The following is a 25,961-nucleotide window of genomic DNA, read 5'->3' as shown; positions in this document are numbered from 1 at the left end:
AACCACGGTGAATGAAGTCTGTGGTTGGGTTATGCTTTGTTGTGTTTGGAGACCTGTGCATCGTTCTTGTCACAGTGACATTACACACTCTGCCGCTTCACCGCGATTGACACCACTTGCCTTGCGTGCTTGCTGAGCGGGCTCTCCGCAGGACGCTGCCCCTTTAATTGTTCTTGCTGCCGTTTCAGCTGAATTGCCTGGCGTGGAAGTACCAAGAAGAAGCGCCCAAGTTGATGCCCCCACTTCTTCTCGCGACCCTCCCGTGAGTACCCGCTTGGGCGTCCAGAGCTGAACCGTTGGCGTTAGTTGCGCGAGAACGTCCCAGGAGTGAGCCGTGAGATTTGTTTTCTTCTTCTGTCTAGCGCCGCCATCCTGCAGACTGTGGCTCAGTCCGTGTGCCGACCGTTGTTAGTCAGCCTGGGGAGAGCCGAGCTCCATTTAATCATTCCCGACTCGGCAAAGAGGAGCAAGGTTATCGGAAGAGCGTTGCAGTGCCTGGTAAGGGAGACCTTCCCCGAGCGAGAGCCCGGGTTAATAACACGATTGGCCCAGCACCGCAAGCAGGGACGGATTGACCCGGGGGGCAGATTGACCGGGGGCCGGATTGACCCCGGGGGGCGGATTGACCGTGGTGCAGGTTAACCTCGGGGCGGGTTAACCTCGGTGCAGATTAATCCCGGGGCGGGTTAACCCCGGGGCGGATTGACCGGGGGGGCGGATTGACCCTGAAGCGGGTTAACCTGAGGCGGATTAACCGCGGTTGAAGAAGGTGGCTCACCATCATCTTCTCAAGGGTAATTGGAGATGGGCAATGAATGAGGTTGACTTCCGTGCCCCTGGTTTAGGAGAGGAAGGTTGTGGGGATTCCTGGTCTTGATGGCCCCCTGTGGAACGTGCTTGTGGGTGGATATTGAGTGTGGACCTAAAGGGGTCCAGCCCCAGTTCTACCAGTGTTTCTGGCAACTGCAGTCACACTGCATGAAGACTGTGAAGGCGGCTGAGATACCAGGAGGTGGTACGGGTGCCTGTGGCACTGTAGTCCAAGAATGAGTCAACACCTTTCGGAGAAGCAACAACAACTTGTATTTATATAGCACCATTAATGTAGTAAAATATCCCAAGGTGCTTCACAGGAGCGCAATCAATCAAAATTTGACACCGCGCCATATAAGGAGATAGTTGGACAGGTAATCAAAAGCTTTGTCAAAGAGGTAGATTTTCAGGAACGTCTTCAAGGAGGAGTGAGAAACGGAGAGGTTTAGGGAGGGAATTCCAGAGCTTGGGGCCCAGGCAGCTGAAGGCTCGCCCACCGATGGTGGGCCTGTGAAAATTGCAGCTACGTAGGAGGCCAGAATTGGAGGAGCGCTGAGATCTCGGAGGGTTGTAGGGCTGGAGAATGTTACAGAGGTGGGGAGGGGCGAAGCCATGGAGGGATTTGAACACAAGGTCAAGGCATTGACGGATCGGGAGCCAATGTGGGTCAACGAGCACAGGGGGTGATGGAGGACGATGGATGGGGGTGGGAGGGGGGGGAGGCACAGTTGAGGAAATGAACACCCAGCTACTCAAAGCAACAGAGGGACAATAATGTCAGAGATTTATATTAAAATAACATTAAGAAATGACCAAACTGACTCCCGTATTGATTTGAGGAATTATGTTGATTTTTAATTGTGGATAATCTTTGCATTTTTAGAATGACACGATCCAAGATGAGTATGATGTGGATGTCCTGGGCAGAATGATCTGCAATCTGTCGCCACAGATCATAAAGACGAATATATCCCTCAAAGCACTGACTGAAGCTCTCATCCAGTTCCGAGCCTGCCGCAGCCTCAGCAACGACCAGAGAAGAGAACTTAGAAATAAAATTAGACAATATTACGGGTGAGGCAGCGTGCTTTTTAAATATTTGAGATACTTCCCAATGATTCAGTGAGTGGATCCTCGTGGTGTTGTGTTTGCTATCTCAATGGTTCAATGAGTGAATGGATGTACCAATGATGCAAGCCAACATACCTCAATGTCCCAGGTCTGTCCCCTGCTCCCTGCTGGGTCTGTTGATCTAAGGGCAATGCAACAGTCAGCTCGATCCCTCCAGACCAAGAAACAGGAAATGTTAGCCCAGGGGCCCATCCTTAACCGCTATCTAGTGCCTTCCTCCCCACCCCCTCTGTGTGTATCATCATCATAGGCAGTCCCTCGGAATCGAGGAAGTCTTGCTTCCACTCTAAAAATGAGTCCTTAGGTGGCTGAACAGTTCAATACGAGAACCACAGTCCCTATCACAGGTGGGACAGACAATGGTTGGAGGAAAGGGTGGGTGGGTGGGGCTGGTTTGCCACACACTCCTTCCGCTGCCTGCGCTTGTTTTCTTCATGCTCTCGGCGATGAGACTCGAGGTGCTCAGCGCCCTCCCGGATGCACTTCCTCCACTTAGTGTGGTCTTTGGCCAGGGACTCCCAGGTGTCGGTGGGGATGTTGCATTTTATCAAGGAGGCTTTGCGGGTGTCCTTGAAACGTTTCCTCTGCCCACCTGGGGCTCGCTTGCCGTGTAGGAGTTCCGAGTAGAACGCTTGCTTTGGGAGTCTTGTGTATGGCATGCGGACGATGTGGTCCACCCAACGGAGCCGTGTGTATGGGCATCTGGTGAAGACATGAATTGACTCCGCTATGTTGCACTGTGGTGGTGGTGTCACCCACCAACAGTGGAGACCTGGGCACATGTGTGGAATGTGCTGGTGGGCAAGATACCAGAGAGCTGATGGCATCGGTGGCACGTCATTCCTGTATGAGTCAGCACTCTGAGGAGATAAGGGGGAGAGGGAACGAGCGGGAAACTCAGTGAGTTCCACCTCTAGAAACACCATTGATCAATTTACAAGAGAAGGTTCCATGGGCGCAGAACACAGGAACAGGAGGAGGCCATTCAGCCCCTCAAGCCTGTTCCGTCATTCAATGAGATCAGAGCTGATTGTGACCTAACTCCATATACCCACCTTTGACACATGTCCCTTAATACCTTGGATTAACAAAAATCTAACGAGTCCAATGAATTCCTGTTTTCCCTGTGTTTTTAATGCCCAATTTTCTAATGACCAATGTTTCCATTGTAGGGATCCCACTGCCTGGCAACCTGAATTGATACAAGATCTGGGACCTTTAGTTACACTCTTGTCAAAGGAAGACCTGACCATCGTTGCCCGAAAGGTACCCGACGCTGCGCCCCTTTGTTTTGTTCTGGTGACCATCTGCTGTGTCTCAGCCCGGCTATCGAATAGTCCTTGCCCCTGTCTGCCAGCATTGCCACCTTCCAGCACCACCAAATAACTGATTTTCAGAATCCCAATTCGAGCCTTAAGGGAAAAGTTAATAATTATTGGAACCAGAGGGGAGTGAGCGGGGCACTGGGGGGTTCGAGAAAGCGGGGCCCTGGGGGTTGGGGGGGCCCTGGGTGGGGGGGGGGGGGTGAGAGAGCGGGGCCCTGGGGGAGGGGGGGGGGGTGAGAGAGCGGAGCCCTGGGGGGGAGGGGGGGGGTGAGAGAGCAGGGCCCTGGCGGGGGGGGTGGTGAGAGGGTGAGAGAGCAGGGCCCTGGGGGAGGGGGGGTGTGAGAGAGCGGGGCCGGGGGGGGGGGTTGAGAGAACGGGGCTCTGGGGGAGGGGGGGGGTGAGAGAGTGGGGCCCTGGGGGAGGGGGGGGTGAGAGAGTGGGGCCCTGGGGGAGGGGGGGTGAGAGAGCGGGGCCCTGGGGGAGGGGGGGGTGAGAGAGCAGGGTCCTGGTGGGGGGGGGGTGAGAGAGCAGGGCCCTGGCGGGGGGGGGGGGTGAGAGAGCGGGGCCCTGGGGGAGGGGGTGTGTGAGAGAGCGGGGCCCTGGGGGAGGGGGGGGGTGAGAGAGCGGGGCCCTGGGGGAGGGGGGGGTGAGAGAGCGGGGCCCTGGGGGAGGGGGGGTGAGAGAGCGGGGCCCTGGGGGAGGGGGGGTGAGAGAGCGGGGCCCTGGGGGGGGGGGGTGAGAGAGCGGAGCCCTGGGGGAGGGGGGGGTGAGAGAGCGGGGCCCTGGGGGAGGGGGGGGGTGAGAGAGCGGGGCCCTGGGGGAGGGGAGGGGTGAGAGAGCGGGGCCCTGGGGGAGGGGAGGGGTGAGAGAGCGGGGCCCTGGGAGAGGGGGGGGTGAGAGAGCGGGGCCCTGGGGGAGGGGAGGGGTGAGAGGGCGGGGCCCTAGGGGAGGGGAGGGGTGAGAGAGCGGGGCCCTAGGGGAGGGGGGGGTGAGAGAGCGGGGCCCGGGAGGGGGGGGGTGGGGTGAGAGAGCGGGGTCCTGGGGGGGGGGGCAGGGTTAGAGAGCGAGGCCCTGGGCTGGGGGGGGAGAGGTTAGAGAGCGGGGCCCTGGGGGGGGGAGGTTAGAGAGCGAGGCCCTGGGTGGGGGGGGGGCAGGGTTAGAGAGCGGGGCCCTCGGGGGGGTTAGAGAGCGGGGCCCTCGGGGGGGTTAGAGAGCGGAGCCCTGGGGAGGATTAGAGAGCGGAGCCCTGGGGGGTTAGAGAGCGGAGCCCTGGGGAGGGGGGGGGGTTAGAGAGCGGAGCCCTAGGGGGGGGGAGGTTAGAGAGCGAGGCCCTGGGCTGGGGGGGAGGTTAGAGAGCGGGGCCCTGGAGGGGGGGGAGGTTAGAGAGCGAGGCCCTGGGGGGGGGGGCAGGGTTAGAGAGCGGGGCCCTGGGGGGGGGGGGGGAGTTAGAGAGCGAGGCCCTGGGGGGGGGGGGAGGTTAGAGAGCGGGGCCCTGGGGGGGGGGGAGGTTAGAGAGCGGGGCCCTGGGGGGGGGGGGAGGTTAGAGAGCGGGACCCTCGGGGAGGTTAGAGAGCGAGGCCCTGGGCTGGTGGGGGGAGGTTAGAGAGCGGGGCCCTGGGGGGGGGGGAAGGTTAGAGAGCGGGACCCTCGGGGAGGTTAGAGAGCGAGGCCCTGGGGTGGGGGGAAGGTTAGAGAGCGGGACCCTCGGGGAGGTTAGAGAGCGAGGCCCTGGGGTGGGGGGAAGGTTAGAGAGCGGGACCCTCGGGGAGGTTAGAGAGCGAGGCGGCGGGAGGAGTTTTAGACTGCTCCAGCAAAGAGCCAGCACGAAGCACGAGCAGGATGGCCTTCCATGTCAACTTGCATGCAACAGATCATCCTTGACAGGGTCATACAACCCAATAGCTGAATATTTAGTTGATCAAATTCTGCCCTCTAGAGCATCCCTGATTGTAATCGCTCAACCATCGGTGGCCGTGCCTTCAGCTGCCTGAGCCCCAAGCTCTGGAACACCCTCACTAAACCTCTTTGCCTCGCTACCTCTCTTTCATCCTTTGAGACGCTCCTTAAACCCTACCTCTTTGACCACTGCACTAATTTCTTCTTGTGTGGCTTGGTGTCAAATGTATTTCTTTTGTCCTATGCTGTGAAGCGCCTTGGGACGTTTTACTACATGAAAGGCGCTATATAAATTAAAGTTGTTGTTGTTGAAAGTAGATGTAAAAAAAATTCTATAGAAAACGTGTTTGTTTCTTCAGATGCATTTCTTCAGTAAGTTTCATGAAATGATATTTTTCTTTTTTCCTCTCCCTCTTTTCCTTTAGTTTCCGGATATACTGTTGCAGTTAGCATTGGAGGTGCAGGGAATGGTTACGTCTCAGGACTTCCTATCTGTGGTGTTCAGTGTTCTCGAGAGAACCAGCGGGAGTGTTAAACCCTCCAGTACAACTGCAGGTGACTCTCCTGTCCTTCACAGAGCCGAGTGCTGTTTGGAAAACAACCCAATCTCTGCGGCCACCTTTAACCACAGTCTTTCCTTCTGAAAGAGCTCTCTATTTGCATGCGGTTGATTCCTCAAGTTTCCTCCCAACCAATGTTAAATTTAATCCAGTCCGGTGGTGCCTGCCCTGACAGAGATAGTCACTTGTATCTTGAGCTAGTTAAATGCATTCATATCTCTTTACCGCTCAACGGTATAATAATAAGATCGTGGACTCATAGAATCGTACAGCACAGAGGGAGGCTATTTGGCCCATCGTTCCATTGCTGGCTCTTTGAAAGAGCGATACATTAAGTCCTACTCTCTTCCCACTCTTTCCCCATAGCTCTACACCGTGTTCCTTTTCAAGTATTTACCCAGTTCCCTATTTGAAACTTACTATTGAATCTGCTCCCACCGCCCTTCCAGGCTGCGCGTTCCAGATCACAGCAACTCGCTGCGTAAAAAAAAAAATTCTCTTCATCCCCCTGCTGCTTCTTTTGCCAGTTATACTAAAGCTGAGTCCTTTGGTTATCGACCCTCCGATAGTGGAAGCAGTCTCCTTATTTACTCTGTTTGGGAATCGGTGGGGGGAAGTGGCTCTGGAAACAGTGGGTAGGATCTGGGAGAAGGGTGCTGAGAATTAGGAGCATTGGTCCCAGGAGCATTTGGAGTAATCCTGGGATCGGGGAGTGCTGGGCTTTGTGAGAGGAGGCCCTGGGATCCACATTTAACAAACCGGCAGCGCTGAAGTTGCCCCTTATTTAAGAGCCTCAAAGATGTGGTAACAGGCCAGGAGTGCTAACATTTGAGAAATTGCCCTCCTTTATTTATGTGGCGGTGCACACTACGCCCCGCCCGTGACCCACGCGGTCGGGCACGCGGTGACCCCCTGTCCGCCCCGCGTGGGAAATTGCCCGGCGGGAGCGGATCAGCTGCCGCTCGGTGCCCCCGACAGCTTTCCCCGGCGGCAAGCTTCTTGTGGCTGGGCGCGGAGTGTCCGCCATTAAAGGGGAGGGCGCACTGCTGCGGCCACCATTTTATTTTAATAGTCGTCCGACTTTGAAGTCGGCCTGACATTGGTAGCCACGGGTTCGGCCGGGCCGCCAACAGGCCCCGCACTCCCCCTCTTGGGTACTGGTCTGCTGGCCCGGTCAAAATCCTCCCTGGTGGCCCAGTGGGCCAAACTAAACCAAATGCAGAGCTCGCAGCGGCCCTCCCCTTTAACTGAAGGGGAGAGACGTGGTGATACGTCCGTGTCACGTGACATCATAAGTGTCGCCGTGGTGACACTTCAGTGCAATGAGGCATGTCCGTGTCACACTGACATCATAAGGGTCGCTATGGTGACATTTCAGTGCAATGAGGCATGTCCGTGTCATGCTGACATCATAAGCATCGCCGTGGTGACAGGTCAGTGCAAGAGGCATGTCCATGTCACGCTGATGTCATAAGCGTCGCCGTGGTGACCACCTGTCTTCCACTCCTCAGCTGCCCCAAACAATAACATTTTTAAGACCTTAATTTCGCTCAACTTCTCACCCTATGGATTGGGGCGAAGAAAAATCATTTATATCAGTGGGTGCACTCCGTTTCAGTCGGGGGGCGATTTCGGCCCCATCATCTTTGCTCTAATCTCTCTCTCCCCCCAGATTCCAAGCCTTTGTCGTACCCCCTTTACCCCAGATCCTTGATGGAAATGCAAAAGGAAATGAAAATGTAATGGTCCATGGGGAAGGAGCGGGAGGAGAGGGACAAACTGCTTCGCTCAATTGCTGGCCGTTTCCAAAACCCTTTGTTCCCCTTTCCTGTTTAAAGAACAAACTGATAGAAGGAAAGAGACCTGGATGCATTTGAAGGATCTTGGGGATCAGTTTGTAACTCCTCTCTGCACTGCCTCCAACGCTTGAATGTGTCCCCTGGTGACTGGGTGACCTGCAGTGGACATGGCTGATGCAGTGTGACCACAGCCCTGTGCAGTTTGGTCCGTTGTGCCCTGTAGGGGACGAAATCCGCACTGCGACTCCGGGAGGAGCTCCTCGGCCACAGGGAGCAGACGGTTGAGGAGGACTCTAGCGACGACTTTCCCAGTGGCTGATAGCAGGGAGATTCCTCTGTAGTTGCCGCAGTCGGACTTGTCCCCTTTTTTAAAGATGGTCACGATCACTGCATCTCTGTGATCTCCCGGCATGCTCTCCTTCCTCCAGATGAGAGAGATGAGGTCATGTATCCGCGCCAACAGTGCCTCTCCGCTATACTTCAGTTACAAGGACTCCCTCAAAGCCTCCCTAATAAAGTGCAACATCCCCACCGACACCTGGGAGTCCCTGGCCAAAGACCGTTCTAAGTGGAGGAAGTGCATCCGGGAGGGCGCTGAGCACCTCGAGTCTCATCGCCGAGAGCATGCAGAAATCAAGCGCAGGCAGCGGAAGGAGTGTGCGGCAAACCTGTCCCACCCTCCCCTTACCCTCAACGACTGTCTGTCCCATCTGTGACAGGAACCGTGACTCCCTTATTGGACTGTTCAGCCACCTAAGGACTCATTGTTAGAGTGGAAGCAAGTCTTCCTCGGTTCCGAGGGACTACCTATGATGATGATGATCGTTTGGTCACGAATTGCTTGGGCTATGTTGAACATTGAGAATTCCAGGTCTCCTTCAGATTGATCCGTGGCCATTCCATGGAGGAAGTGTTTTGCCTATTTTGCCCCGTTCCAGTTACTTTACGTTTGTGCGACAAGTTGTGATGAAGTGTCATCCTTTGGAGCTCCGGCCAGCCGCTGCCTGGGAAAGGCCATTGGTTTCCCGAGCTCACACCGATTGCAGCACGAGTGATGTGGGCCAATTGCATGCCTGTTGCAGGTGTTGGTTCCAGTGGCGGTGGGAGGTGCAGTCAGGCTGCAGGGAAACAACTCAAACCCCACACACCTGAGCCCTGGCAGAGCGCCCCGATTCACGGAGCACATTTACATCTAAATCGCTGACCTTTTCAAAGCACAGAGGACTGTGCGTAGATCGCTGGGCCTGTGGGAGTTCTCGTTGTCCCCATTCACAGTCCCGGGAGCAAGGAGTCTGTGATGTGACAATGATCGGGTTTGTTTTCAGTTTCTTTTGAACTAATGTTCAACTATCAGGTTTTTTTTTAAACGCAGAATTTGCAACATTCAAAACAGACCACTTGGCCCAACCAGTCCGTGTTTGTCTTTATGCTCGACATAATCCGAATATAGCTGTTCTGTTCCTAAAAACCCAGTGTTCCCCTTTCCTGTAGCAACATATTCTGCAATTTGACAATTAGGTTTCAATCACTCAGTGAACTCGCAGCCTCACAGCTCTCTGAGTTTGTTCAAAAAGAAAAGTTGTGTCCTTGCTCTCTGTCCTAAATCACTTGGACCTTGGAGTGCAGGTCCACATATCCTGGAAATGGTGTTAGGGAAACTGATGGGACTGTAGGCCGATAAATCCCCAGGGCCTGATAGTCTGCATCCCAGAGTACTTAGGAAGTGGCCCTAGAAGTAGTAGATGCATTGGTGGTCATTTTCCAATGAGAGAGAAAACAGGGAATTATAGTCCGGTTAGCCTGACATCGGTGGTGGGGAAAATGCTGGAATCAATTATTAAAGATGTAATAGCAGCGCATTTGGAAAGCAGTGACAGGATCGGTCCAAGTCAGCACAAATTTATGAAAGGGAAATCATGCTTGACAAATCTTCTAGAGTTTTTTGAGAATGTAACTAGCAGAGTGGAGATAAGGAAGAACCAGTGGATGTGGTGTATTTGGACTTTCAAAAGGCTTTATACATGGTCCCACACAAGAGATTAGTGTACAAAATTAAGGCACATGGTATTGGGGGTAATGTATTGACGTGGATAGAGAACTGGTTGGCAGACAGGATGCAGAGTGGGAATAAACGAGTCCTTTTCAGAATGGCAGGCAGTGACTTGTGGGGTGCTGCAAGGTTCAGTGCTGGGACCTCAGCTATTTACAATATACATTAATGATTTGGACGAAGGAATTGAATGTAATATCTCCAAGATTGCAGGTGATACTAAGCTGGGTGGCTATGTGAGCTGTGAGGGGGATGCTAAGAGGCTGCAGGGTGACTTGGCTAGGTTCGGTGGATGAGCAAATGCATGGCAGATGCAGTATAATGTGGATAAATGTGACGTTATCCACTTTGGTGGCAAAAACAGGAAGGCAGATTATTATCTGAATGGTGACAAATTAGTAAAAGGGGAGGTGCAACGAGACCTGGGTGTCATGGAACTATATCAGTCACTGAAGGTAGGCAGGCAGTAAAGAAAGGCAGTAAAGAAAGCAAATGGCATGCTGGCTTTCATAGCGAGAGGATATGAGTATAGGAGCAGGGAGGTTTTACTGCAGTTGTACAGGGCCTTGGTGAGGCCACACCTTGAGTATTGTGTGCAGTTTTGTTCTCCTAATCTAAGGAAGAACGTGCTTGCGATTGAGGGAGTGCAGCGAAGGTTCACTAGACTAATTCCCGGGGTGGCAGGACTGACATATGAAGAAAGACTGGATCGACTAGGGTTATACTCAGTGGAATTTAGAAGAATGAGAGGGGTGAGAGGGGATCTCATAGAAGCATATAAAATTATGACAGGACTGGAAAGGTAAGATGCAGGATGAATGTTCCCGATGTTGGGAAGTCCATTACCAGGAGTCATAGTCCAAGGCTAAGGGATGAGCCATATAGGACCGAAATGAGGAGAAACTTTTTCACCCAGGGAATTGTGAACCTGTGGAATTCTCTACCACAGAAAGTTGTTGAGTCCAGTTCGTTGGATATATTCAAAAGGGAGTTAGATGTGGCCCTTATGGGTAAGGAGGTCAGGGGGTATGGAGAGAAGGCGGGAGTGGGGTACTGAAGTTGCATGATCAGCCATGATCATATTGAATGGCGGTGCAGGCTCGAAGGGCCGAATGGCCTGTTCCTGCACCTATTTTCTATGTTTCTATGTTTCTATCCCTGAAGGTAGCAGGTCAGGTAGATTAGAATCATAGAAACATAGAAAATAGGTGCAGGAGTAGGCCATTCGGCCCTTCGAGCCTGCACCGCCATTCAATGAGTTCATGGCTGAACATGCAACTTCAGTACCCCATTCCTGCTTTCTCACCATACCCCTTGATCCCCCTAGTAGTAAGGACTACATCTAACTCCTTTTTGAATATATTTAGTGAATTGGCCTCAACAACTTTCTGTGGTAGAGAATTCCACAGGTTCACCACTCTCTGGGTGAAGAAGTTTCTCCTCATCTCGGTCCTAAATGGCTTACCCCTTATCCTGAGACTGTGACCCCTGGTTCTGGACTCCCCCAACATTGGGAACATTCTTCCTGCATCTAACCTGTCTAAACCCGTCAGAATTTTAAACGTTTCTATGAGATCCCCTCTCATTCTTCTGAACTCCAGTGAATACAAGTCCAATCGTAGAATCATAAAAGTTTACAGCACAGAAGGAGGCCATTTCGGCCCATCGTGTCCATAAGGTGGTTAAGAGGACGTATGGAATACTTGCCTTTATTAGCAGAGACATAGAATACAAGAGCAGGGAGATTATGCTTGAACTGCTATAAAACACCGGTTAGGCCACAGCTGGAGTACTGCGTGCAGTTCTGGTCACCACATTACAGGAAAGATGTGAATGTACTAAAGAGGGTGTAGAGGAGATTTACGAGGATGTTGCCTGGACTGGAGAATTTTAGCTATGAGGAAAGATTGGATAGGCTGCGGTTGTTTACTTTGGAACAGAGGAGGCTGAGGGGAGACCTTATTGAGGTGTATAAAATTATGAGGGGCCTAGATAGAGTGAATAGAAAGGACCTATTTCCTTTAGCAGAGGGGTCAACAACCAGGGGGCATAGATTTAAAGTAATTGGGGGAGGTTTAGAGGGAATTTGAGAGGAAATTTCTTCACCCAGAGGGTGGTGGGGGTCTGGAACTCACTGCCTGAAAGGGTGGTAGAGGCAGAAACCCTCACCACATTTAAATAGTGCTTGGATGTGCACTTGTAACCTGCGGGGCTATGGACCAAGTGCTGGAAAGTGGGATTAGACTGGATAGCCTCTTGTTGGCCGGCACGGACACGATGGGCCGAAATGATCTCCTTCCATGCTGTAAACTTCTATGATCGGATTATGAGTCGGTAAGGCCCTGAGGTCAGTGAGTTGGGAGGTCGGCGAATAGGTAGGCCCTGTGAGGTCGGCGAGTCGGGAGTTTGGAGACCGGGAGTTCGGAGGCCTTGGAGGTCGGCGGGGTGAGTTGGTAAGTAGCTCTCTTTTCTCTATTCCTTTTAGGTTGGGAGTTTGGAGACCGAGAGGTCGGCAGGCCACTGAGGTCATTGAGGTGAGTTGGTAAGTAGCTCTCTTTATTTCTTTTTAAGTAGATTTTAAACTAGATAAGGCTAACTAGAGGGATGGCAGTGCAGCTCAGCCTTGTGGAGAGCACATCCTGTGACATGTGGGAAGTCCTGGTCACTTCGCGTGGCCTAGACAACCATGTGTGCAGGAGGTGCCTACAGCTTCAACTGCTCGAGCTCCGCGTTTCGGAGCTGGAGCAGCGGGTGGAGTCAATACGGTGCATCCGCGAGGCTGAGAACTATGTGGATAGCATGTTTCAGGAGGTGGTCATCCCGCAGCTTAAAGGCGTGCAGGTAGAGGGGAAGTGGGTGACCACCAGATGTAGTAAGTGTGCTAGGCAGGTAGTGCAGGAGTTCCCCGTGAGTCCATCTCGCTTTCAAACCAATATTCACTTCTGAGTATCGGTGAGGACGATGGTGCCTCTGGGCAGTGCAGCCAGAGCCAATTCCAAGGCACCACGGGTGGCTCAGCTGCACAGGGGGCAGGGACAAAGAACAAAAGAGCCCTAGTGATAGGGGATTCTATAGTTAGGGGAACAGACAGGCTTTTCTGCGGCCGTAGACATGACTCCCGAATGGTTTTGTGTCTCCCTGGTGCCAGGGTCAAGGATGTCACGGAGCGGATGCAGGGCATTCTGGGGGGAGGGGGGGAGGGAAGAGGGTAAACAGCTAGAGGTCGTGGTCAATATTGGGACCAACGACATAGGTAAAATGTGGGATGAGGTCCTACAGGAAGAATTCAGGGAGCTAGGAAGAAAATTAAAGAGTAGGACCTCAAAGGTAGTAATCTCTGGTGCCACGTGTTAATGAGTATAAGAATAGAAGGATAGAGAGGATGAACACACGGCTGGAAAATTGGTGTAGGAGGGAGGATTTTAAGGTCTTGAGGCATTGGGACTACTTCTGGGGGAGATGGGACCTGTACAAACCGGACGGGTTGCACCTCAACAACGCTGAGACCAATATCCTCGCGGTGAGTTTTTCTAGTGCTGTTGGGGAGAGTTTAAACTAGTTTGGCAGGGGGATGGGAACTTGAGAACAAATTCAACAGGGAAGGAAGTAAAGCAGAAATTGGATAGCAAGAATCTAGAAAGCGAATCTGTAAGACAGAGGAAACAGGGCTTAGTATGTAGTAAGCAAGGAGGTCTTCCTGTGCTGAATGGTATATACTTTAACACAAGGAGTATAGTGAATAAGGCGGATGAGCTAAGAGCACTGGTAGACACTTGGGAGTATGACATTATAGCCATTACAGAAACATGGCTGAAAGAGGGGCAGGTTTGGCAGATCAATATTCCTGGTTACAGGATTTTTAGACAGGATAGAGAGGGGATAAAAAAGGGTTGCGGTATTGATTAAAGAAACTATTACAGCGGTGAGGAGGGATGATATATTAGAGGGATCATCAAATGAGGCCATATGGGTTGAATTGAAAAATAAAAAAGAGGCGATCACACTGCTGGGAGTGTATTATAGACCCCCAACAGTGGGAGGGAGATAGAGGAGCAAATATATAGGCAAATTGCTGTGAAGTCCAAAAACCATAGGGTAGTAATAGTAGGGGATTTTAACTATCCAAATATTGATTGGACAAATTTAGTGTGAAGGGTATAGAGGGTGCGGAATTCTTGAAATGCATTCAAGAGAACTTTTTTAGTCAGTATGTAGCAAACCCAACACGAGAGGGGGCGGTCTTGGATTTAGTTTTGGGAAATGAAGCTGGGCAGGTTGAAGGGGTATTAGTGAGGGAGCACTTGGGTGCCAGTGACCATAATTCAGTCAGATTCAAGTTGGTTATGGATAAGGACAAGAATAGGCCTGGAATAAAAGTTCTGAATTGGGGAAAAACTAATTTTGCTTAATTAAGGAGTGATTTGGCCACAGTGGACTGGAAACAGCTACGTGTGGGTAAATCAGTGTCGGAACAGTGGGAGGCATTCAAGGAGGAGATCCGGAAGGCTCAGGCCAAACATGTGCCCTTAAAGAAAAAGGCTGGGAAAAATAATTCTAGAGCCCCCTGGATGTCTAGGGACTTACAGGGAAGGATTAAGAAAAAAAGCGATGCTTATGTCATATATCAATGGCTAAATACTATAGAATCTTTAGAGGAATATAGAAAGTTAAGAGGCAAAATTAAAAAGGATATTAGGAATGCTAAGAGAGAGCATGAGAAATTCTTGGCCAGTAAAATTAAGAAAAACCCTAAGGTGTTCTATAAATATATTAAGAGTAAGAGGGTAACTAAAGAAAGGGTAGAGACCACGAGGGTAATCTTTGTGTGGAGGCAGAAGATGTTGGGAGGGTAAATGGATACTTTGCATCTGTTTTCACAAAGGAAAGGGACAATGCAGATACTGCTATCGAGGAGGAGTGTGATATTCTGGATGAAATAAACATAGTGAGAGAGGAAGTATTAAGGGGTTTAGCAACTTTGAAAGTAGATAAGTCCTCAGGCCTGGATGAAATGCATCCCAGGCTGTTGAGTGAAGTAAAAGAGGAAATAGCAGAGGCCTTGATCATCATTTTCCAGTCCTCTTTGGATTCAGGCATGGTGCCGGAGGACTGGAGCACTGCTAATGTAGTACCCTTGTTTAAGAGAGAAAGGGATAGGCCGAGTAATTACAGGCCTGTCAGCCTAACCTCAGTGGTGGGAAAATTATTGGAAAAAATCCTCAAAGACAGGATAAATCTGCATTTGGAAAGGCAAAGATTAATTAGGGGCAGTCAGCACGGATTTGTTAAGGGAAGATTGTGTCTCACTAACCTGATTACCTCCTCAAAAAATTCAATCAAGAGGGTCGATGAGGGTAGTGCGTACAATATAGTATATATGGACTTTACTAAAGTTTTTGCTAAGGTCCCACATGGTAGTCTGGTCATGAAGGTTAAAGCCCATGGGATGCAGGGCAAAGTGTCAAGTTGGATCCAAAATTGGCTTAGAGGAAGGAAGCAAAGTGTAATGATTGATGGGTGTTTTTGTGACTGGAAGGATGTTTCCAGTGAGGTTCCGCAGGGCTCAGTACTGGGTCCCTTGCTTTTTGTGGTATATATCAATGATTTAGATTTGAATATAGGGGGTATGATTAAGAAGTTTGCAGACAACACTAAAATTGGCTGTGTGGTTGATAATGAAGAGGAAAGTCATGGGCTGCAGGAGGATATCAATCTACTGGTCAGGTGGGCAGAGCAGTGGCAAATGGAATTTAATTCAGAGAAGTGTGAGGTGATGTACTTTGGGGGGGCTAATAAGGAAAGGGTATACACATTAAGCGATAGGCCACTAAATAGTATAGATGAACAAAGGGACCTTGGAGTGCTTGTCCACAGATCCCTGAAAGTAGCAGGCCAGGTGATTAAGAAGGCATACGGAATGCTTGCCTTTATTGGCCGAGGCATAGAATATAAGAGCAGGGAGGTTATGCTTAAATTGTATAATACTTTGGTTAGGCCACAGCTGGAGTATTGCGTGCAGTTCTGGTCGCCGTATTATAGGAAGGACATGATTGCACTAGAGAGGGTGCAGAGGAGATTTACTAGGATGCTGCCTGCAATGGAGACTCTTAGTTATGAGGACAGATTGGATAGGCTGGGTTTGTTCTCATTGGAACAGAGGAGGTTGAGAGGAGACCTCATCGAGGTGTACAAAATATTGAGGGGCCTGGACATAATGGATAATAAGGGTCTATTTCTGTTGGTGAAGGGGTCTATTACGAGGGGGCATAGTTTTAAGGTGATTGGTGGATTTGAGGGGGGGCTTTACACAGAGGGTTGTGGGGATCTAGAACTCGCTGCCTGGAAGAGTGGTGGATGCAGAAACCCTCACCACATTTAAGAGATGGTTGGATGGGCACTTAAAGTGCAGTAACCTGCAAGGTTACGATCCTAGAGTTGGTAATTGGGATTAGACTGGATGACCTTTTGTTGGATGGAGCAGATATAATGGTAAGTGCTGCAGGGAATAGAATAAGGCCAGCGTGATCTCCTGGACTAGTTTCGATTGCCTGGATGGGTCGGAGAGGAATTTCCCCAGATTTCTTTCTCCCTAAATTGGCCTGGGTTTTTATCTGGTTTTTGCCTCTCCCAGGAGATCACATGGCTCCGGTTGGGGTGGAGTGTAGAATGTTTCAGTATAAGGGATGTCGCAGTTGTGTGAGGCGGACTGGTTGGGCTGGGTGCTCTTTGCCTTTCCGTCATTGTTCACAGGTTTATATGTAACCTTCAGGGCTGCTGACCGAGGGCCGTGGGGCTCTTTGTCGGCCAGCGTGGACACAATGGGCCGAAATGGCCTCCTTCTGTGCTGTAAATTTCTATGTTTCTATGATTCTTGCATTTAATCTTGAATCTATGGGCTGGATCGTGACTTTGTGTATCATCATCATACGTGGTCCCTTGAACGAGGATGACTTGCTTCCATGAGTTCAGAGGTGTTTCAATGAAGGACCCGATGTTCCAGTCCTGAACTCCAATTGAGGGGGTGGAAGATGCCTGTGCGTGGATTTTTTTTAACGTGTGATGACCATTGCACAGCAGCTACCACACGGACTCGACAGAGCTAGGTCTTGGTCCAGTGGCAAGGGTTAACCAGGACGACTGCGATATGGCCTGGCACATCGTGGCCCCTGCGACCTGCGAGAGAACAGCTCCGCCGGTCGGGCTATAAAAGAGCTGGAACGGCATACCACTGCAACCTCCAGTGCGAGTAGCCACCGTGTAAACGTGCTGCCCACTCAACATCTCTCCCCATATTTCATTTCCATTAACGATAATCTTCCTTTCTGAAACCCAGTTTGGCTGCTTCCAAATTATTTTCTCTTCATCTGGATAACTGTCTTTAAAGATGCGCGGTGAGTTTAAGTGAGGAGCATTGACTGTGTTTCAGAAGCGTGCTTGGCAATTTCAGCCCCCGCCGGTGTGTGTGTGTGTCGGGCTGTGCTGATGTGTGCTACAATCTCGCATTGTTCTGGCTCCCCATTGGCTCAGAGTCCGGAGGTGGAGGGCGTGCCCCGTGATGAAATATCACCCCCTTTCTGTCTCCCACAGTGTCAGCTGTGGCTCAGGGGGCAGCACGCTCTCTCTCGCCTCGGAGTCAGAAGGTTGTGGGTTCAAGTCCCACTCCAGGGACTTGAGCACATAAATCCAGGCTGACACTCCAGTGCAGTGCTGAGGGAATGCTGCACTGTCGGAGGTGCCGTCTTTAGGATGAGACATTAAACCGAGGCCCCGTCTGCTCTCTCAGGTGGATGTAAAAGATCCCACAGCACTATTTCGAAGAAGAGCAGGGGAGTTATCTCCAGTGTCCTGGCTAATATTTATCCCTCAATCAACATAACAAAAAACAGATTATTGGGTCATTATCAGGTTGCTGTGTGTGGGAGCTTACTGTGTGCAAATTGGCTGCCGCGTTTCCCACATTACAACAGTGACCACACTCCAAAAGTACTTCATTGACTGCAAAGTGCTTTGAGACATCCGGTGGTCGTGAAAGGCGCTATATAGATGCAAGTCTTTCTTTATTTCTCCTGCAGATTGCAGCGGCGTGCGAAGGCCTTCCTACGACCACGTGCTCAAGCTGGCAGACGCCAATTCCCATTGGTCGGTCCGGGAGCTGCGCTGCATGTCCACCGAGACCTTCGTCAAAAGCGTCGAGCTCCTTGGTGCCCTGCAGAGTTTAGACCTGCTGCAACTCGCAGCCCTAAAGGACAAAGCCCAGATGGTACGTGAGCACAGTATCGCCACTCACCATGCACTACAACAACAACTTGCATTTATACAGCAGTCATAAGGTTCAAACCAAGTTTGACACTGAGCCACAGAAGGAGACATTAGGGCAGGTGACCCAAAACTTGGGTCAACACAGGCAGTTTTTAAGGAGCATCTTAAAGGAGGAAAGAGAGGCAGAGAGGTTTAGGGAGAGAATTCCAAAGCTTGGGACCCAGGCAGCTGAAGGCACGGCCACCAATGGTGGAGCGATGAGGATCGGGGATGTGCAAGGGGCCAGAATCGGAGGAGGGCAGAGATCTCGGGGGTTGTGGAGCTGGAGGAGATTACAGAGATAGGGAGGGGGCGAGGCCCCAGAGGGATTTGAAAACAAAGATGAGAATTTTAAAATCGAGACTTTGCCAGACCGGGAGCCAATGTTGGTCAGCGAGCACAGGGGGTGATGGGTGAGCGGGACTCGGTGCGAGTTAGGACACGGGGCAGCCGAGTTTTGGATGGGCTGAAGCTCACGGAGGGTGGAAGATGGGAGCTGGCCAGGAGACCCTTGGAGTAATCCAGCCTGTGGGGGTAGGCCTGATTCTGCAGGGTTGAGGCTGGTGCTGTGGGATCAGAACATAATAAATAGGAGCAGGAGAAGGCCATACGACCCCTCGAGTCTGCTCTTCTATTTAATAAGATCGTGGCTGATCCGATCACGGAATCGGGTCCACTTCCCTGCCTGTTCCCCATAACCCCTTATCGTTTAAGAAGCTGTCTATTTCTGTCTTAAATTTATTCAGTGACCCAGCTTCCACAGCTCTCTGAGGCAGCAAATTCCACAGATTTACAACCCTCACAGAAGAAATTTCTCCTCATCTCTGTTTTAAATGGGCGGCCCCTTATTCTAAGATTATGCCCCCTAGTTCTAGTCTCCCCCATCAGTGTAAGCATCCTCTCTGCATCCACCTTGTCAAGCCCCCTCATAATCTTATACGTTTTGCTAAGATCACCTCTCATTCTTCTGAATTCCAATTTGTAGAGGCCCAACCTACTCAACCTTTCCTCATAAGTCAACCCCCTCATCAGTATTCCAGGTGTGCCCTCACCAATACCCTGTACAGCTGTAGCAAGACTTCCCTGCTTTTATACTCCATTCCCTATGCAATAAAGACCAAGATACTATTGGCCTTCCTGATCACTTGCTGTACCTGCAGCTTCCCCCACACCAGGAGCAGCCTCTGTAGCGGGAGATGTGGGGTCTCTCTCTCGTGCTGCTCCTGTGAGCAGTGTTGGGCGAGATGCCTGTAGGCCCAGCAGCTTCACGCCCACTAATACCGATTGTCCTTTCAGGCTTGGGGCCCGATTCGAGGCTGGAAGAACTATCAGGTGGTCGCACTCGGGAGGATCGCGTTGTCTTTAAGTGAGAGCGAAATCCAAGAGCTGGAGCTGGGCTCTGTCGACACCGTGGCCGCTCTGAGCCAACTCACGGACTGGACTCCAGCGCAGGTAGGGACCGCCTTTAGCTGCACGGGAATCAGCCCAGAAACTCCGGGAACGTGCCTCCATTCATTTTTTCTCCGACACAATAAAGACACATGTTTCAATCTTTTCCACCCCGCTCCATGGCCCTCCCAGTGCCGCCCTCAAGTGGCCACTCTTCATGTGGAAACCAAGACGGGCAATTCGACCAGGGGAAGGACATCAGAGCCAAGCCCCACCCTGTCCCGACGGCCCCTCCGCTGGGCGGCTCCCCAGATGGTGATCGGTCGAGGGAACCTCGCCCGACGACTGGCCCAGAGAAGCTGCTGGTGTGGCAGGGAACTCTGGGCACGGGCCGGCATTCGAACCCGAGTCGCTCCTGGGCTCTGGGGCGTTTCTCCACACGTTATACAGTGGGATCCAACACGTTCTGCTGGTTAACTATCCCCCTCCCACACAACACTGTAAGATCTAAAGAAAATGGATCATTTCTGTACAGAAAATGAAGAGCATCTTTCACTTCTGCCCAAACTCTTTTACAATTCGATCATTAATGGACGGTCCTTTACTGGGGCGATTTATGGACGGTCCCTTGTTGATTTTAATTAAGGATGCGCTTATTTGTACGGCAGAAATGGTCACCATGCTGCACCCTTTGTCTATGATTGGTCCCCTGGAGGATAAGCCACACCCTGAAGTTTCACAGGAATGTGTAACTGGAACCGCCCATCCCAAGGTCTCACTGACTTTGCAAATTATAACTCGATCCACTTTGACTTCCTGAAGTGACAGAGGACAGAGCTCCCCAGAAGTCAGCAAAGGCCAGCCAAAGTGCTTTACCCCAGTCCAAGTACAACCTCCCACCCATCCACCCCTCCGCTCCCACCCCCCGCACCATAGATGGGGCATTGTGTACAGATTGTTAACAGGTTTATTCTGTATGCAGTGAATAGTGACGGTGTCGTGACTTCTGGATATCATCCACTCCAATGATGTCCCTGTAGGGGCTTGGAAGAACGTCTTCCCTGAGTTCCCGCTTTCCCCTCCGATTTCCCCCCTCCCCCCAACCTGTGTCTCCCTCTCTCCACCCCCCCCTCCCCCAGCCTCTTTGTTAAGTATGAAAGAACTCCACAAGACTGAGTACTGTGAGCTAAAACTGATGTGACCTTAGGCTCTTTAATACAACTCCAGAGTGCCTAAGCAGCATGGCAGACGACCTTTTTTACTCCCTTGCACAAGGTGTGCAGGTGACCCCTGGGCCTCCAACAGGTGCGCCCTCTGGTGGCAAGTCTTACACAGTTGCAATGTTTACATACATAACATCACTTCCCCCCCCCCCCCCCCACCACCACAAAGTCTTTGATACAAATTATTTACAAGTTGAGACGACCCGGGGCCCTACGCTCCCTGGTTGATCGTCTGAGTTCAAACTCTGGTATGGGTGAGTTGGTCGGACCATTGCTGCACTGCGGCGCGGCTGGTCTGACAGAACTGTTGGGAATGGTGGGTTCATCCTCTTGATTGACAGCGAGGTCGATTGCTGGTTGGGTGTGTGTTGATGGATCGATGATGGTGATGTCCTCTTCAAGTTGTTCCTGGTTGTCGGTGAACCGCAGTTTGGTCTGATCTGAACCTGCTTTCTGCACATTTGTCCATTCAATAGTTTGACTATAAACACTCTCTTCCCCTCCTTGGCCAGCAACCCATTTAGGACCATGACCGTAATTCAAGACAAACACAGGGTCGTTAACATCAATGTCACGCGATACAGCCACGCGATCGTGGTACACGTTATGCCAGTGACGCCGGATTTTCACATGATCATTTAGATCCGGGTGGACTAAGGAGAGCCTGGTTTTGAGTGCTCTCTTCATTAATAATTCTGCAGGGGACCACCAGTGAGCGAGTGGGGTCACGTCCAGTAACTGCAAGGAGCCTTCCATCATGCATTTAAAGCTCTGCTTGATAGTTTGGACTGCCCGTTCCGCTTGACCGTTGGATGCGGGCTTAAACGGGGCAGACCTGACATGCTTGATGCCATTGCGGGTCATAAACTCGTTGAATTCTGAGCTGGTGAAACACGATCCATTGTCACTGACAAGGACGTCGGGCAAGCCATGGGTGGCGAACATAGCCCGGAGGCTTTCAATGGTGGCAGTAGATGTGCTGGATGACATGATTACGCATTCAATCCATTTAGAGTAAGCGTCCATTACAACTAAAAACATCTTTCCGAGAAAGGGGCCAGCAAAATCTACGTGGATCCTGGACCACAGTTTGGAGGGCCATGACCACAGACTCAATGGAGCCTCCCTTGGTGCATTGCTCAATTGTGAGCACGTGTTGCACTGGTGCACGCATGACTCTAAGTCCGAGTCAATGCCGGGCCACCAAACATGCGACCTGGCTATAGCCTTCATCATGACTATGCCTTGGTCTGTTGTGTTGGTCACGTATAAACGTTTCCCTGCCTTTTTTTGGCAAAACCACGCGATTACCCCATAAGAGACAATCCGACTGGATGGACATTAAATCTTTGCGTCGGTGAAATGGCTTACTTTCATCTTGCATCTCCCTGGGAACGGCCGACCAGCTCCCATTTGAGGACGCAACTTTTTGCAAGTGATAGCACAGGATCTTGGCTGGTCCAGGTCCTAATCTGGCCAGCAGTGACAGGTGACCCCTCACTCTCAAAAGCATCCATGACCAGAAGCAAGTCTGCGGGCTGTGCCATTTCCACCCTGGTAGTGGGCAATGGTAGCCGACTGAGGGCATCAGCACAGTTCTCCGTGCCTGGTCTTTGGCGGATAACATAATCATAAGCGGACAATGTTAGTGCCCATCTTTGGATGTGAGACGAAGCATTGGTGTTTATACCTGTAAAGTCCTGTCCCCTCAGTACAGATTCACACGAGGCATGTAGTGAAGTCAAGGTCACTCTGGACCTGCACCTTTATTTCACAGCTCTGGAATGCTGCACTTGCCTGAGACCTGCCCTTATATACCTCTCTCTTGCAAGTGCACCCCTGGTGGTAAGGTATGCTGGTGGTTACAGGTCATATCTTATTACAATCATGTATAGCATGTTAGTTATATATAATAATGTGAGATACATGACATCACCCTCCCCCAAGGTCTTATTGTCTTTATAGGTTCAGGCTCTCGCGTGGAGCGTCTGAGTTGTGGTTCAGTTGTTTGCCTTGGTGTCTGTTTTTCTTTGGGTGTGGTTGCTGGTATCTCGCCTGGGCTGTCTGTTTCAATTGGTGTGATTGTTGTTGACTCGCCTGGGCTGTCTGTTGGGATTGCCCTTTCCTCAGGTTGTTCCCTCTGTCTGTCCACCAGGTGTGGTGCGAGTTCCACATTGTAGTCTGCCTCTGGTTCTGCAGTGTTGTTGGTAAATCTGCTTTTGACTTGGTCTACATGCCTCCGGCAGGTTTTGCCATTGTCCATTTGTACTACCAGTAGCCTGTTTCCTTCCTTGCCCGTTACTGTCCCTGCAAGCCATTTGGGACCCCTGCCATAGTTTAGTACAAATACTTTGTCTCCTATCTCATTCCATCACCCCCTCGAATTTCTGTCATGGTACTCAGTCAGCTTACGGCGCTTTGCCTCAACGATTTCGTGCATGTCTGGGAGGATTAATGAGAGCCTTGTTTTTAAAGTCCTTTTCCTCAACAGTTGCGCGGGGGGGATCCCAGTCAATGAGTGCGGACGAGATCTGTATGCCAGCAGCAGTCGCGACAGGCGACCCTGCAGCGTGGGACCTTGGATTTTAAGCATGCCTTGTTTAATGATTTGAACTGCTCTCTCCACCTGGCCGTTGGAGGCCGGCTTGAACGGTGCCGTCTTGATGTGATTTATGCCGTGGTCAATTGTAAAGTCTTGGAATTCTGCGCTGGTGAAGCACGGACCATTGTCACTGACCAATATGTCAGGGATTCCGTGCTTTGCAAACATGGTTGCGAGGCTCTCCACAGTGGTGGAGGTTGTGCTCGAGTTTAAAATGGTGCATACGATCCACTTTGAAAATGCATCTACAACTACGAGGAACATTTTGCCCATGAATGGGCCCGCATAGTCTACGTGCACCCGCGACCACGGTTTGGTAGGCCAGGGCCAGGGGCTCAGTGGAGCCTCCCTGGGGGCATTGCTGAGTTAGGCACAAATGGTGCACCTTCGGACGCAGAGCTCCAAGTCCGCGTCAATACCAGGCCACCAGACGTGGGATCTGGCTATGGCCTTCATGAGAACGATCCCCGGGTGCTCGTGGTGGAGCTCCCGGACAAATGCCTCTCTGCCTCGCAGAGGCATGACTACTTGGCTGCCCCACATCAGGCAGTCTGCATGTAGTGATAGCTCATGCATGCGCCTGTGAAAGGGTTTTAATTCCTCGGGGCAGGCATCGCGAGCCTCTGCCCAGTCACCGGTTAGGACACATCTTTTTACTAAGGATAACGTGGGGCCGCTGGCCATCCAGGCTCTGATTTGGCGAGCCATCATGGGCGAACCTGTGGACTCAAAGGCATTGATTGCCATGACTATCTCACAGTCCCGTGGTCGCCAGGGGTAGCCTGCTGAGCGCATCGGCACAGTTGTCTGTGCCTGGTCTGTGCCTTATAGTATAGTTGTAGGACTATACCATAATGAGTGCCCACCGTTGGATTCGCGCCGAGGCGTTGGCGTTTATTGCCTTGCTCTCGGATAGGAGGGACATGAGGGGCTTGTGGTCGGTTTCTAATGTGAAAAGGTATTGGCCCTGAAAAGGTATTGGTGCATCTTTTTGACACCGTACACGCACGCGAGCGCCTCCTTCTCTACCATTCCGTACCCGCGCTCCACCCGCGAAAGTGACCTGGAGGCATAAGCTATGGGTTGTAATTTGCCCGCACTATTGACATGTTGCAAAACGCACCTGATTCCATACGCTGATGCATCGCATGTGAAAACTAGCTTTTTACCTGGATTAAAGAAAGTCAAAACACTGTTGGAACACAGATGGTTGCGTGCCTTATTGAAGGCACGTTCCTGGGCATCCCCCCAAAACCAATCGCACCCCTTCCTGATTAGCACGTGGAGAGGCTCCAGCAGCGTGCTTAAGTTCTGCATAAAGTTCCCAAAGTAATTGAGTAGCCCGAGAAAGGCGCGCAGTTCTGAGACATTCCGGGGCCTGGGTGCCAGGTGAATTGCTTCTGTTTTGGACTCTGTTGGGCGGATTCCATCAGCGGCGATCCTTCTGCCCAAAAATTCAACCTCGGGTGCGAGAAACAGGCACTTGGATTTCTTGACTCGTAGGTCTACCCGATCCAACCGCTTTAGTACTTCCTCCAAATTACGGAGATGGGAGTCGGTGTCCCTGCCCGTGATAAGTATATCGTCTTGAAATACAACCGTCCCCGGGATGGACTTGAGCAGACTCTCCATGTTGCGCTGGAATATGGCAGCTGCCGACCTGATGCCGAATGGGCATCGATTGTACATGAAAAGGCCTCGATGTGTGTTGATGGTGGTGAGTAGCTTGGATTCCTCGGTCAATTCTTGCGTCATATACGCAGATGTGAGGTCTAATTTTGAGAAAAGTTTACCTCCAGCCAATGTGGCAAATAAGTCCTCCGCTCTGGGCAGCGGGTACTGGTCCTGTAGGGAAACTCTGTTTATGGTAGATTTGTAGTCCCCACAGATTCGTACGGATCCATCAGGCTTCATGACTGGGACGATGGGACTTGCCCAGTCGCTAAATTCCACAGGTGATATAATGCCTTCCCGCAGAAGCCTGTCTAGTTCGTGTTCAATCTTTTCCCTCATCACATAGGGTACAGCTCTGGCCTTGTGATGGACTGGTCTTGCATCCTGTGTGATGTAGATTTTGACTTTGGCCCTTTTGAAAGTGCCCACACCTGGCTGAAATAGATGTTCAATTCGCTTTATAACTGTTGAGCAGGAGGTCCGTTCCTCTAATGACATGGCATGGACATCATCCCATTTCCAGTTTAGTTTTGCCAGCCAGCTTCTCCCCAGCAGTGCTGGGGGGTCTCCGGGGACAATCCACAGGGGAAGTCGGTTCACTGTCCCTTTGTGTGTGACAGAGAGCATGGCGCTGCCGAGGACTGGTATGATTTCTTTGGTATAGGTCCTTAGTTTGCTGTCGACCCTTGTGAGTTTTGGTCTGTCTCTTTTATGCGGCCACAGTTGTTCAAATTGTTGAGCGCCCATGATAGATTGACTCGCTCCCGTATCCAGCTCCATGTTGACAGATATCCCGTTGAGTATGAGCCTCATCATTATAGGAGACATCCTGTTGTAGGAGCAGTGGCCATTGATCGTGTTGACCTGCTGTACATCGGTGTCCCGGGTACTGTCCCCACCATCTTCTGGTCCGCTTTCCGATCCATCCGATTCGTATACCAGCCGAGCTGCCGGTTTTTTGCACATGCGGGCCAAATGCCCTGTATTTTCACAATTTCTGCAAACAGCCTGCTGAAATCGACATCCCCTTGACAAGTGCACACCTCCAGCACAGATCTGTTCCATTGTTCAAAGTGTTCCCAAAGAATGAGCTGTGACTGGCTGATCTCTCTTGAGCTTCTCTCAGTTTGTAGTTGATTGCTCGCATTGTGGGTTGATGAGGTGTGAATGGCCGTTCCTGTGGCCCTTGATGGCTTCTGCC

At 51.3% G+C, this 25,961-nt stretch overlaps 1 protein-coding gene across 1 annotated transcript in view; it reads left to right on the top strand.

The window, feature by feature from the left end:
• LOC139281585 (otoancorin-like) overlaps positions 1-25,961 on the top strand; it is a 116,577-nt gene that overhangs the window by 65,335 nt on the left and 25,281 nt on the right. Inside the window, exons 18-24 of the mRNA XM_070901738.1 lie at positions 189-262; positions 363-498; positions 1,697-1,887; positions 3,117-3,210; positions 5,591-5,720; positions 17,647-17,834; positions 19,169-19,324. Coding sequence (XP_070757839.1) covers positions 189-262; positions 363-498; positions 1,697-1,887; positions 3,117-3,210; positions 5,591-5,720; positions 17,647-17,834; positions 19,169-19,324 — 969 coding nt within the window. The remainder of the gene's footprint in view (positions 1-188; positions 263-362; positions 499-1,696; positions 1,888-3,116; positions 3,211-5,590; positions 5,721-17,646; positions 17,835-19,168; positions 19,325-25,961) is intronic.

The sequence above is a fragment of the Pristiophorus japonicus genome, chromosome 15, assembly GCF_044704955.1.
Source record: "Pristiophorus japonicus isolate sPriJap1 chromosome 15, sPriJap1.hap1, whole genome shotgun sequence".
Lineage (NCBI taxonomy): Eukaryota > Metazoa > Chordata > Chondrichthyes > Pristiophoridae > Pristiophorus > Pristiophorus japonicus.
The sequence above is the reverse complement of the archived record's forward strand: the minus strand, read 5'-3'. Positions and strand labels throughout refer to the sequence as shown.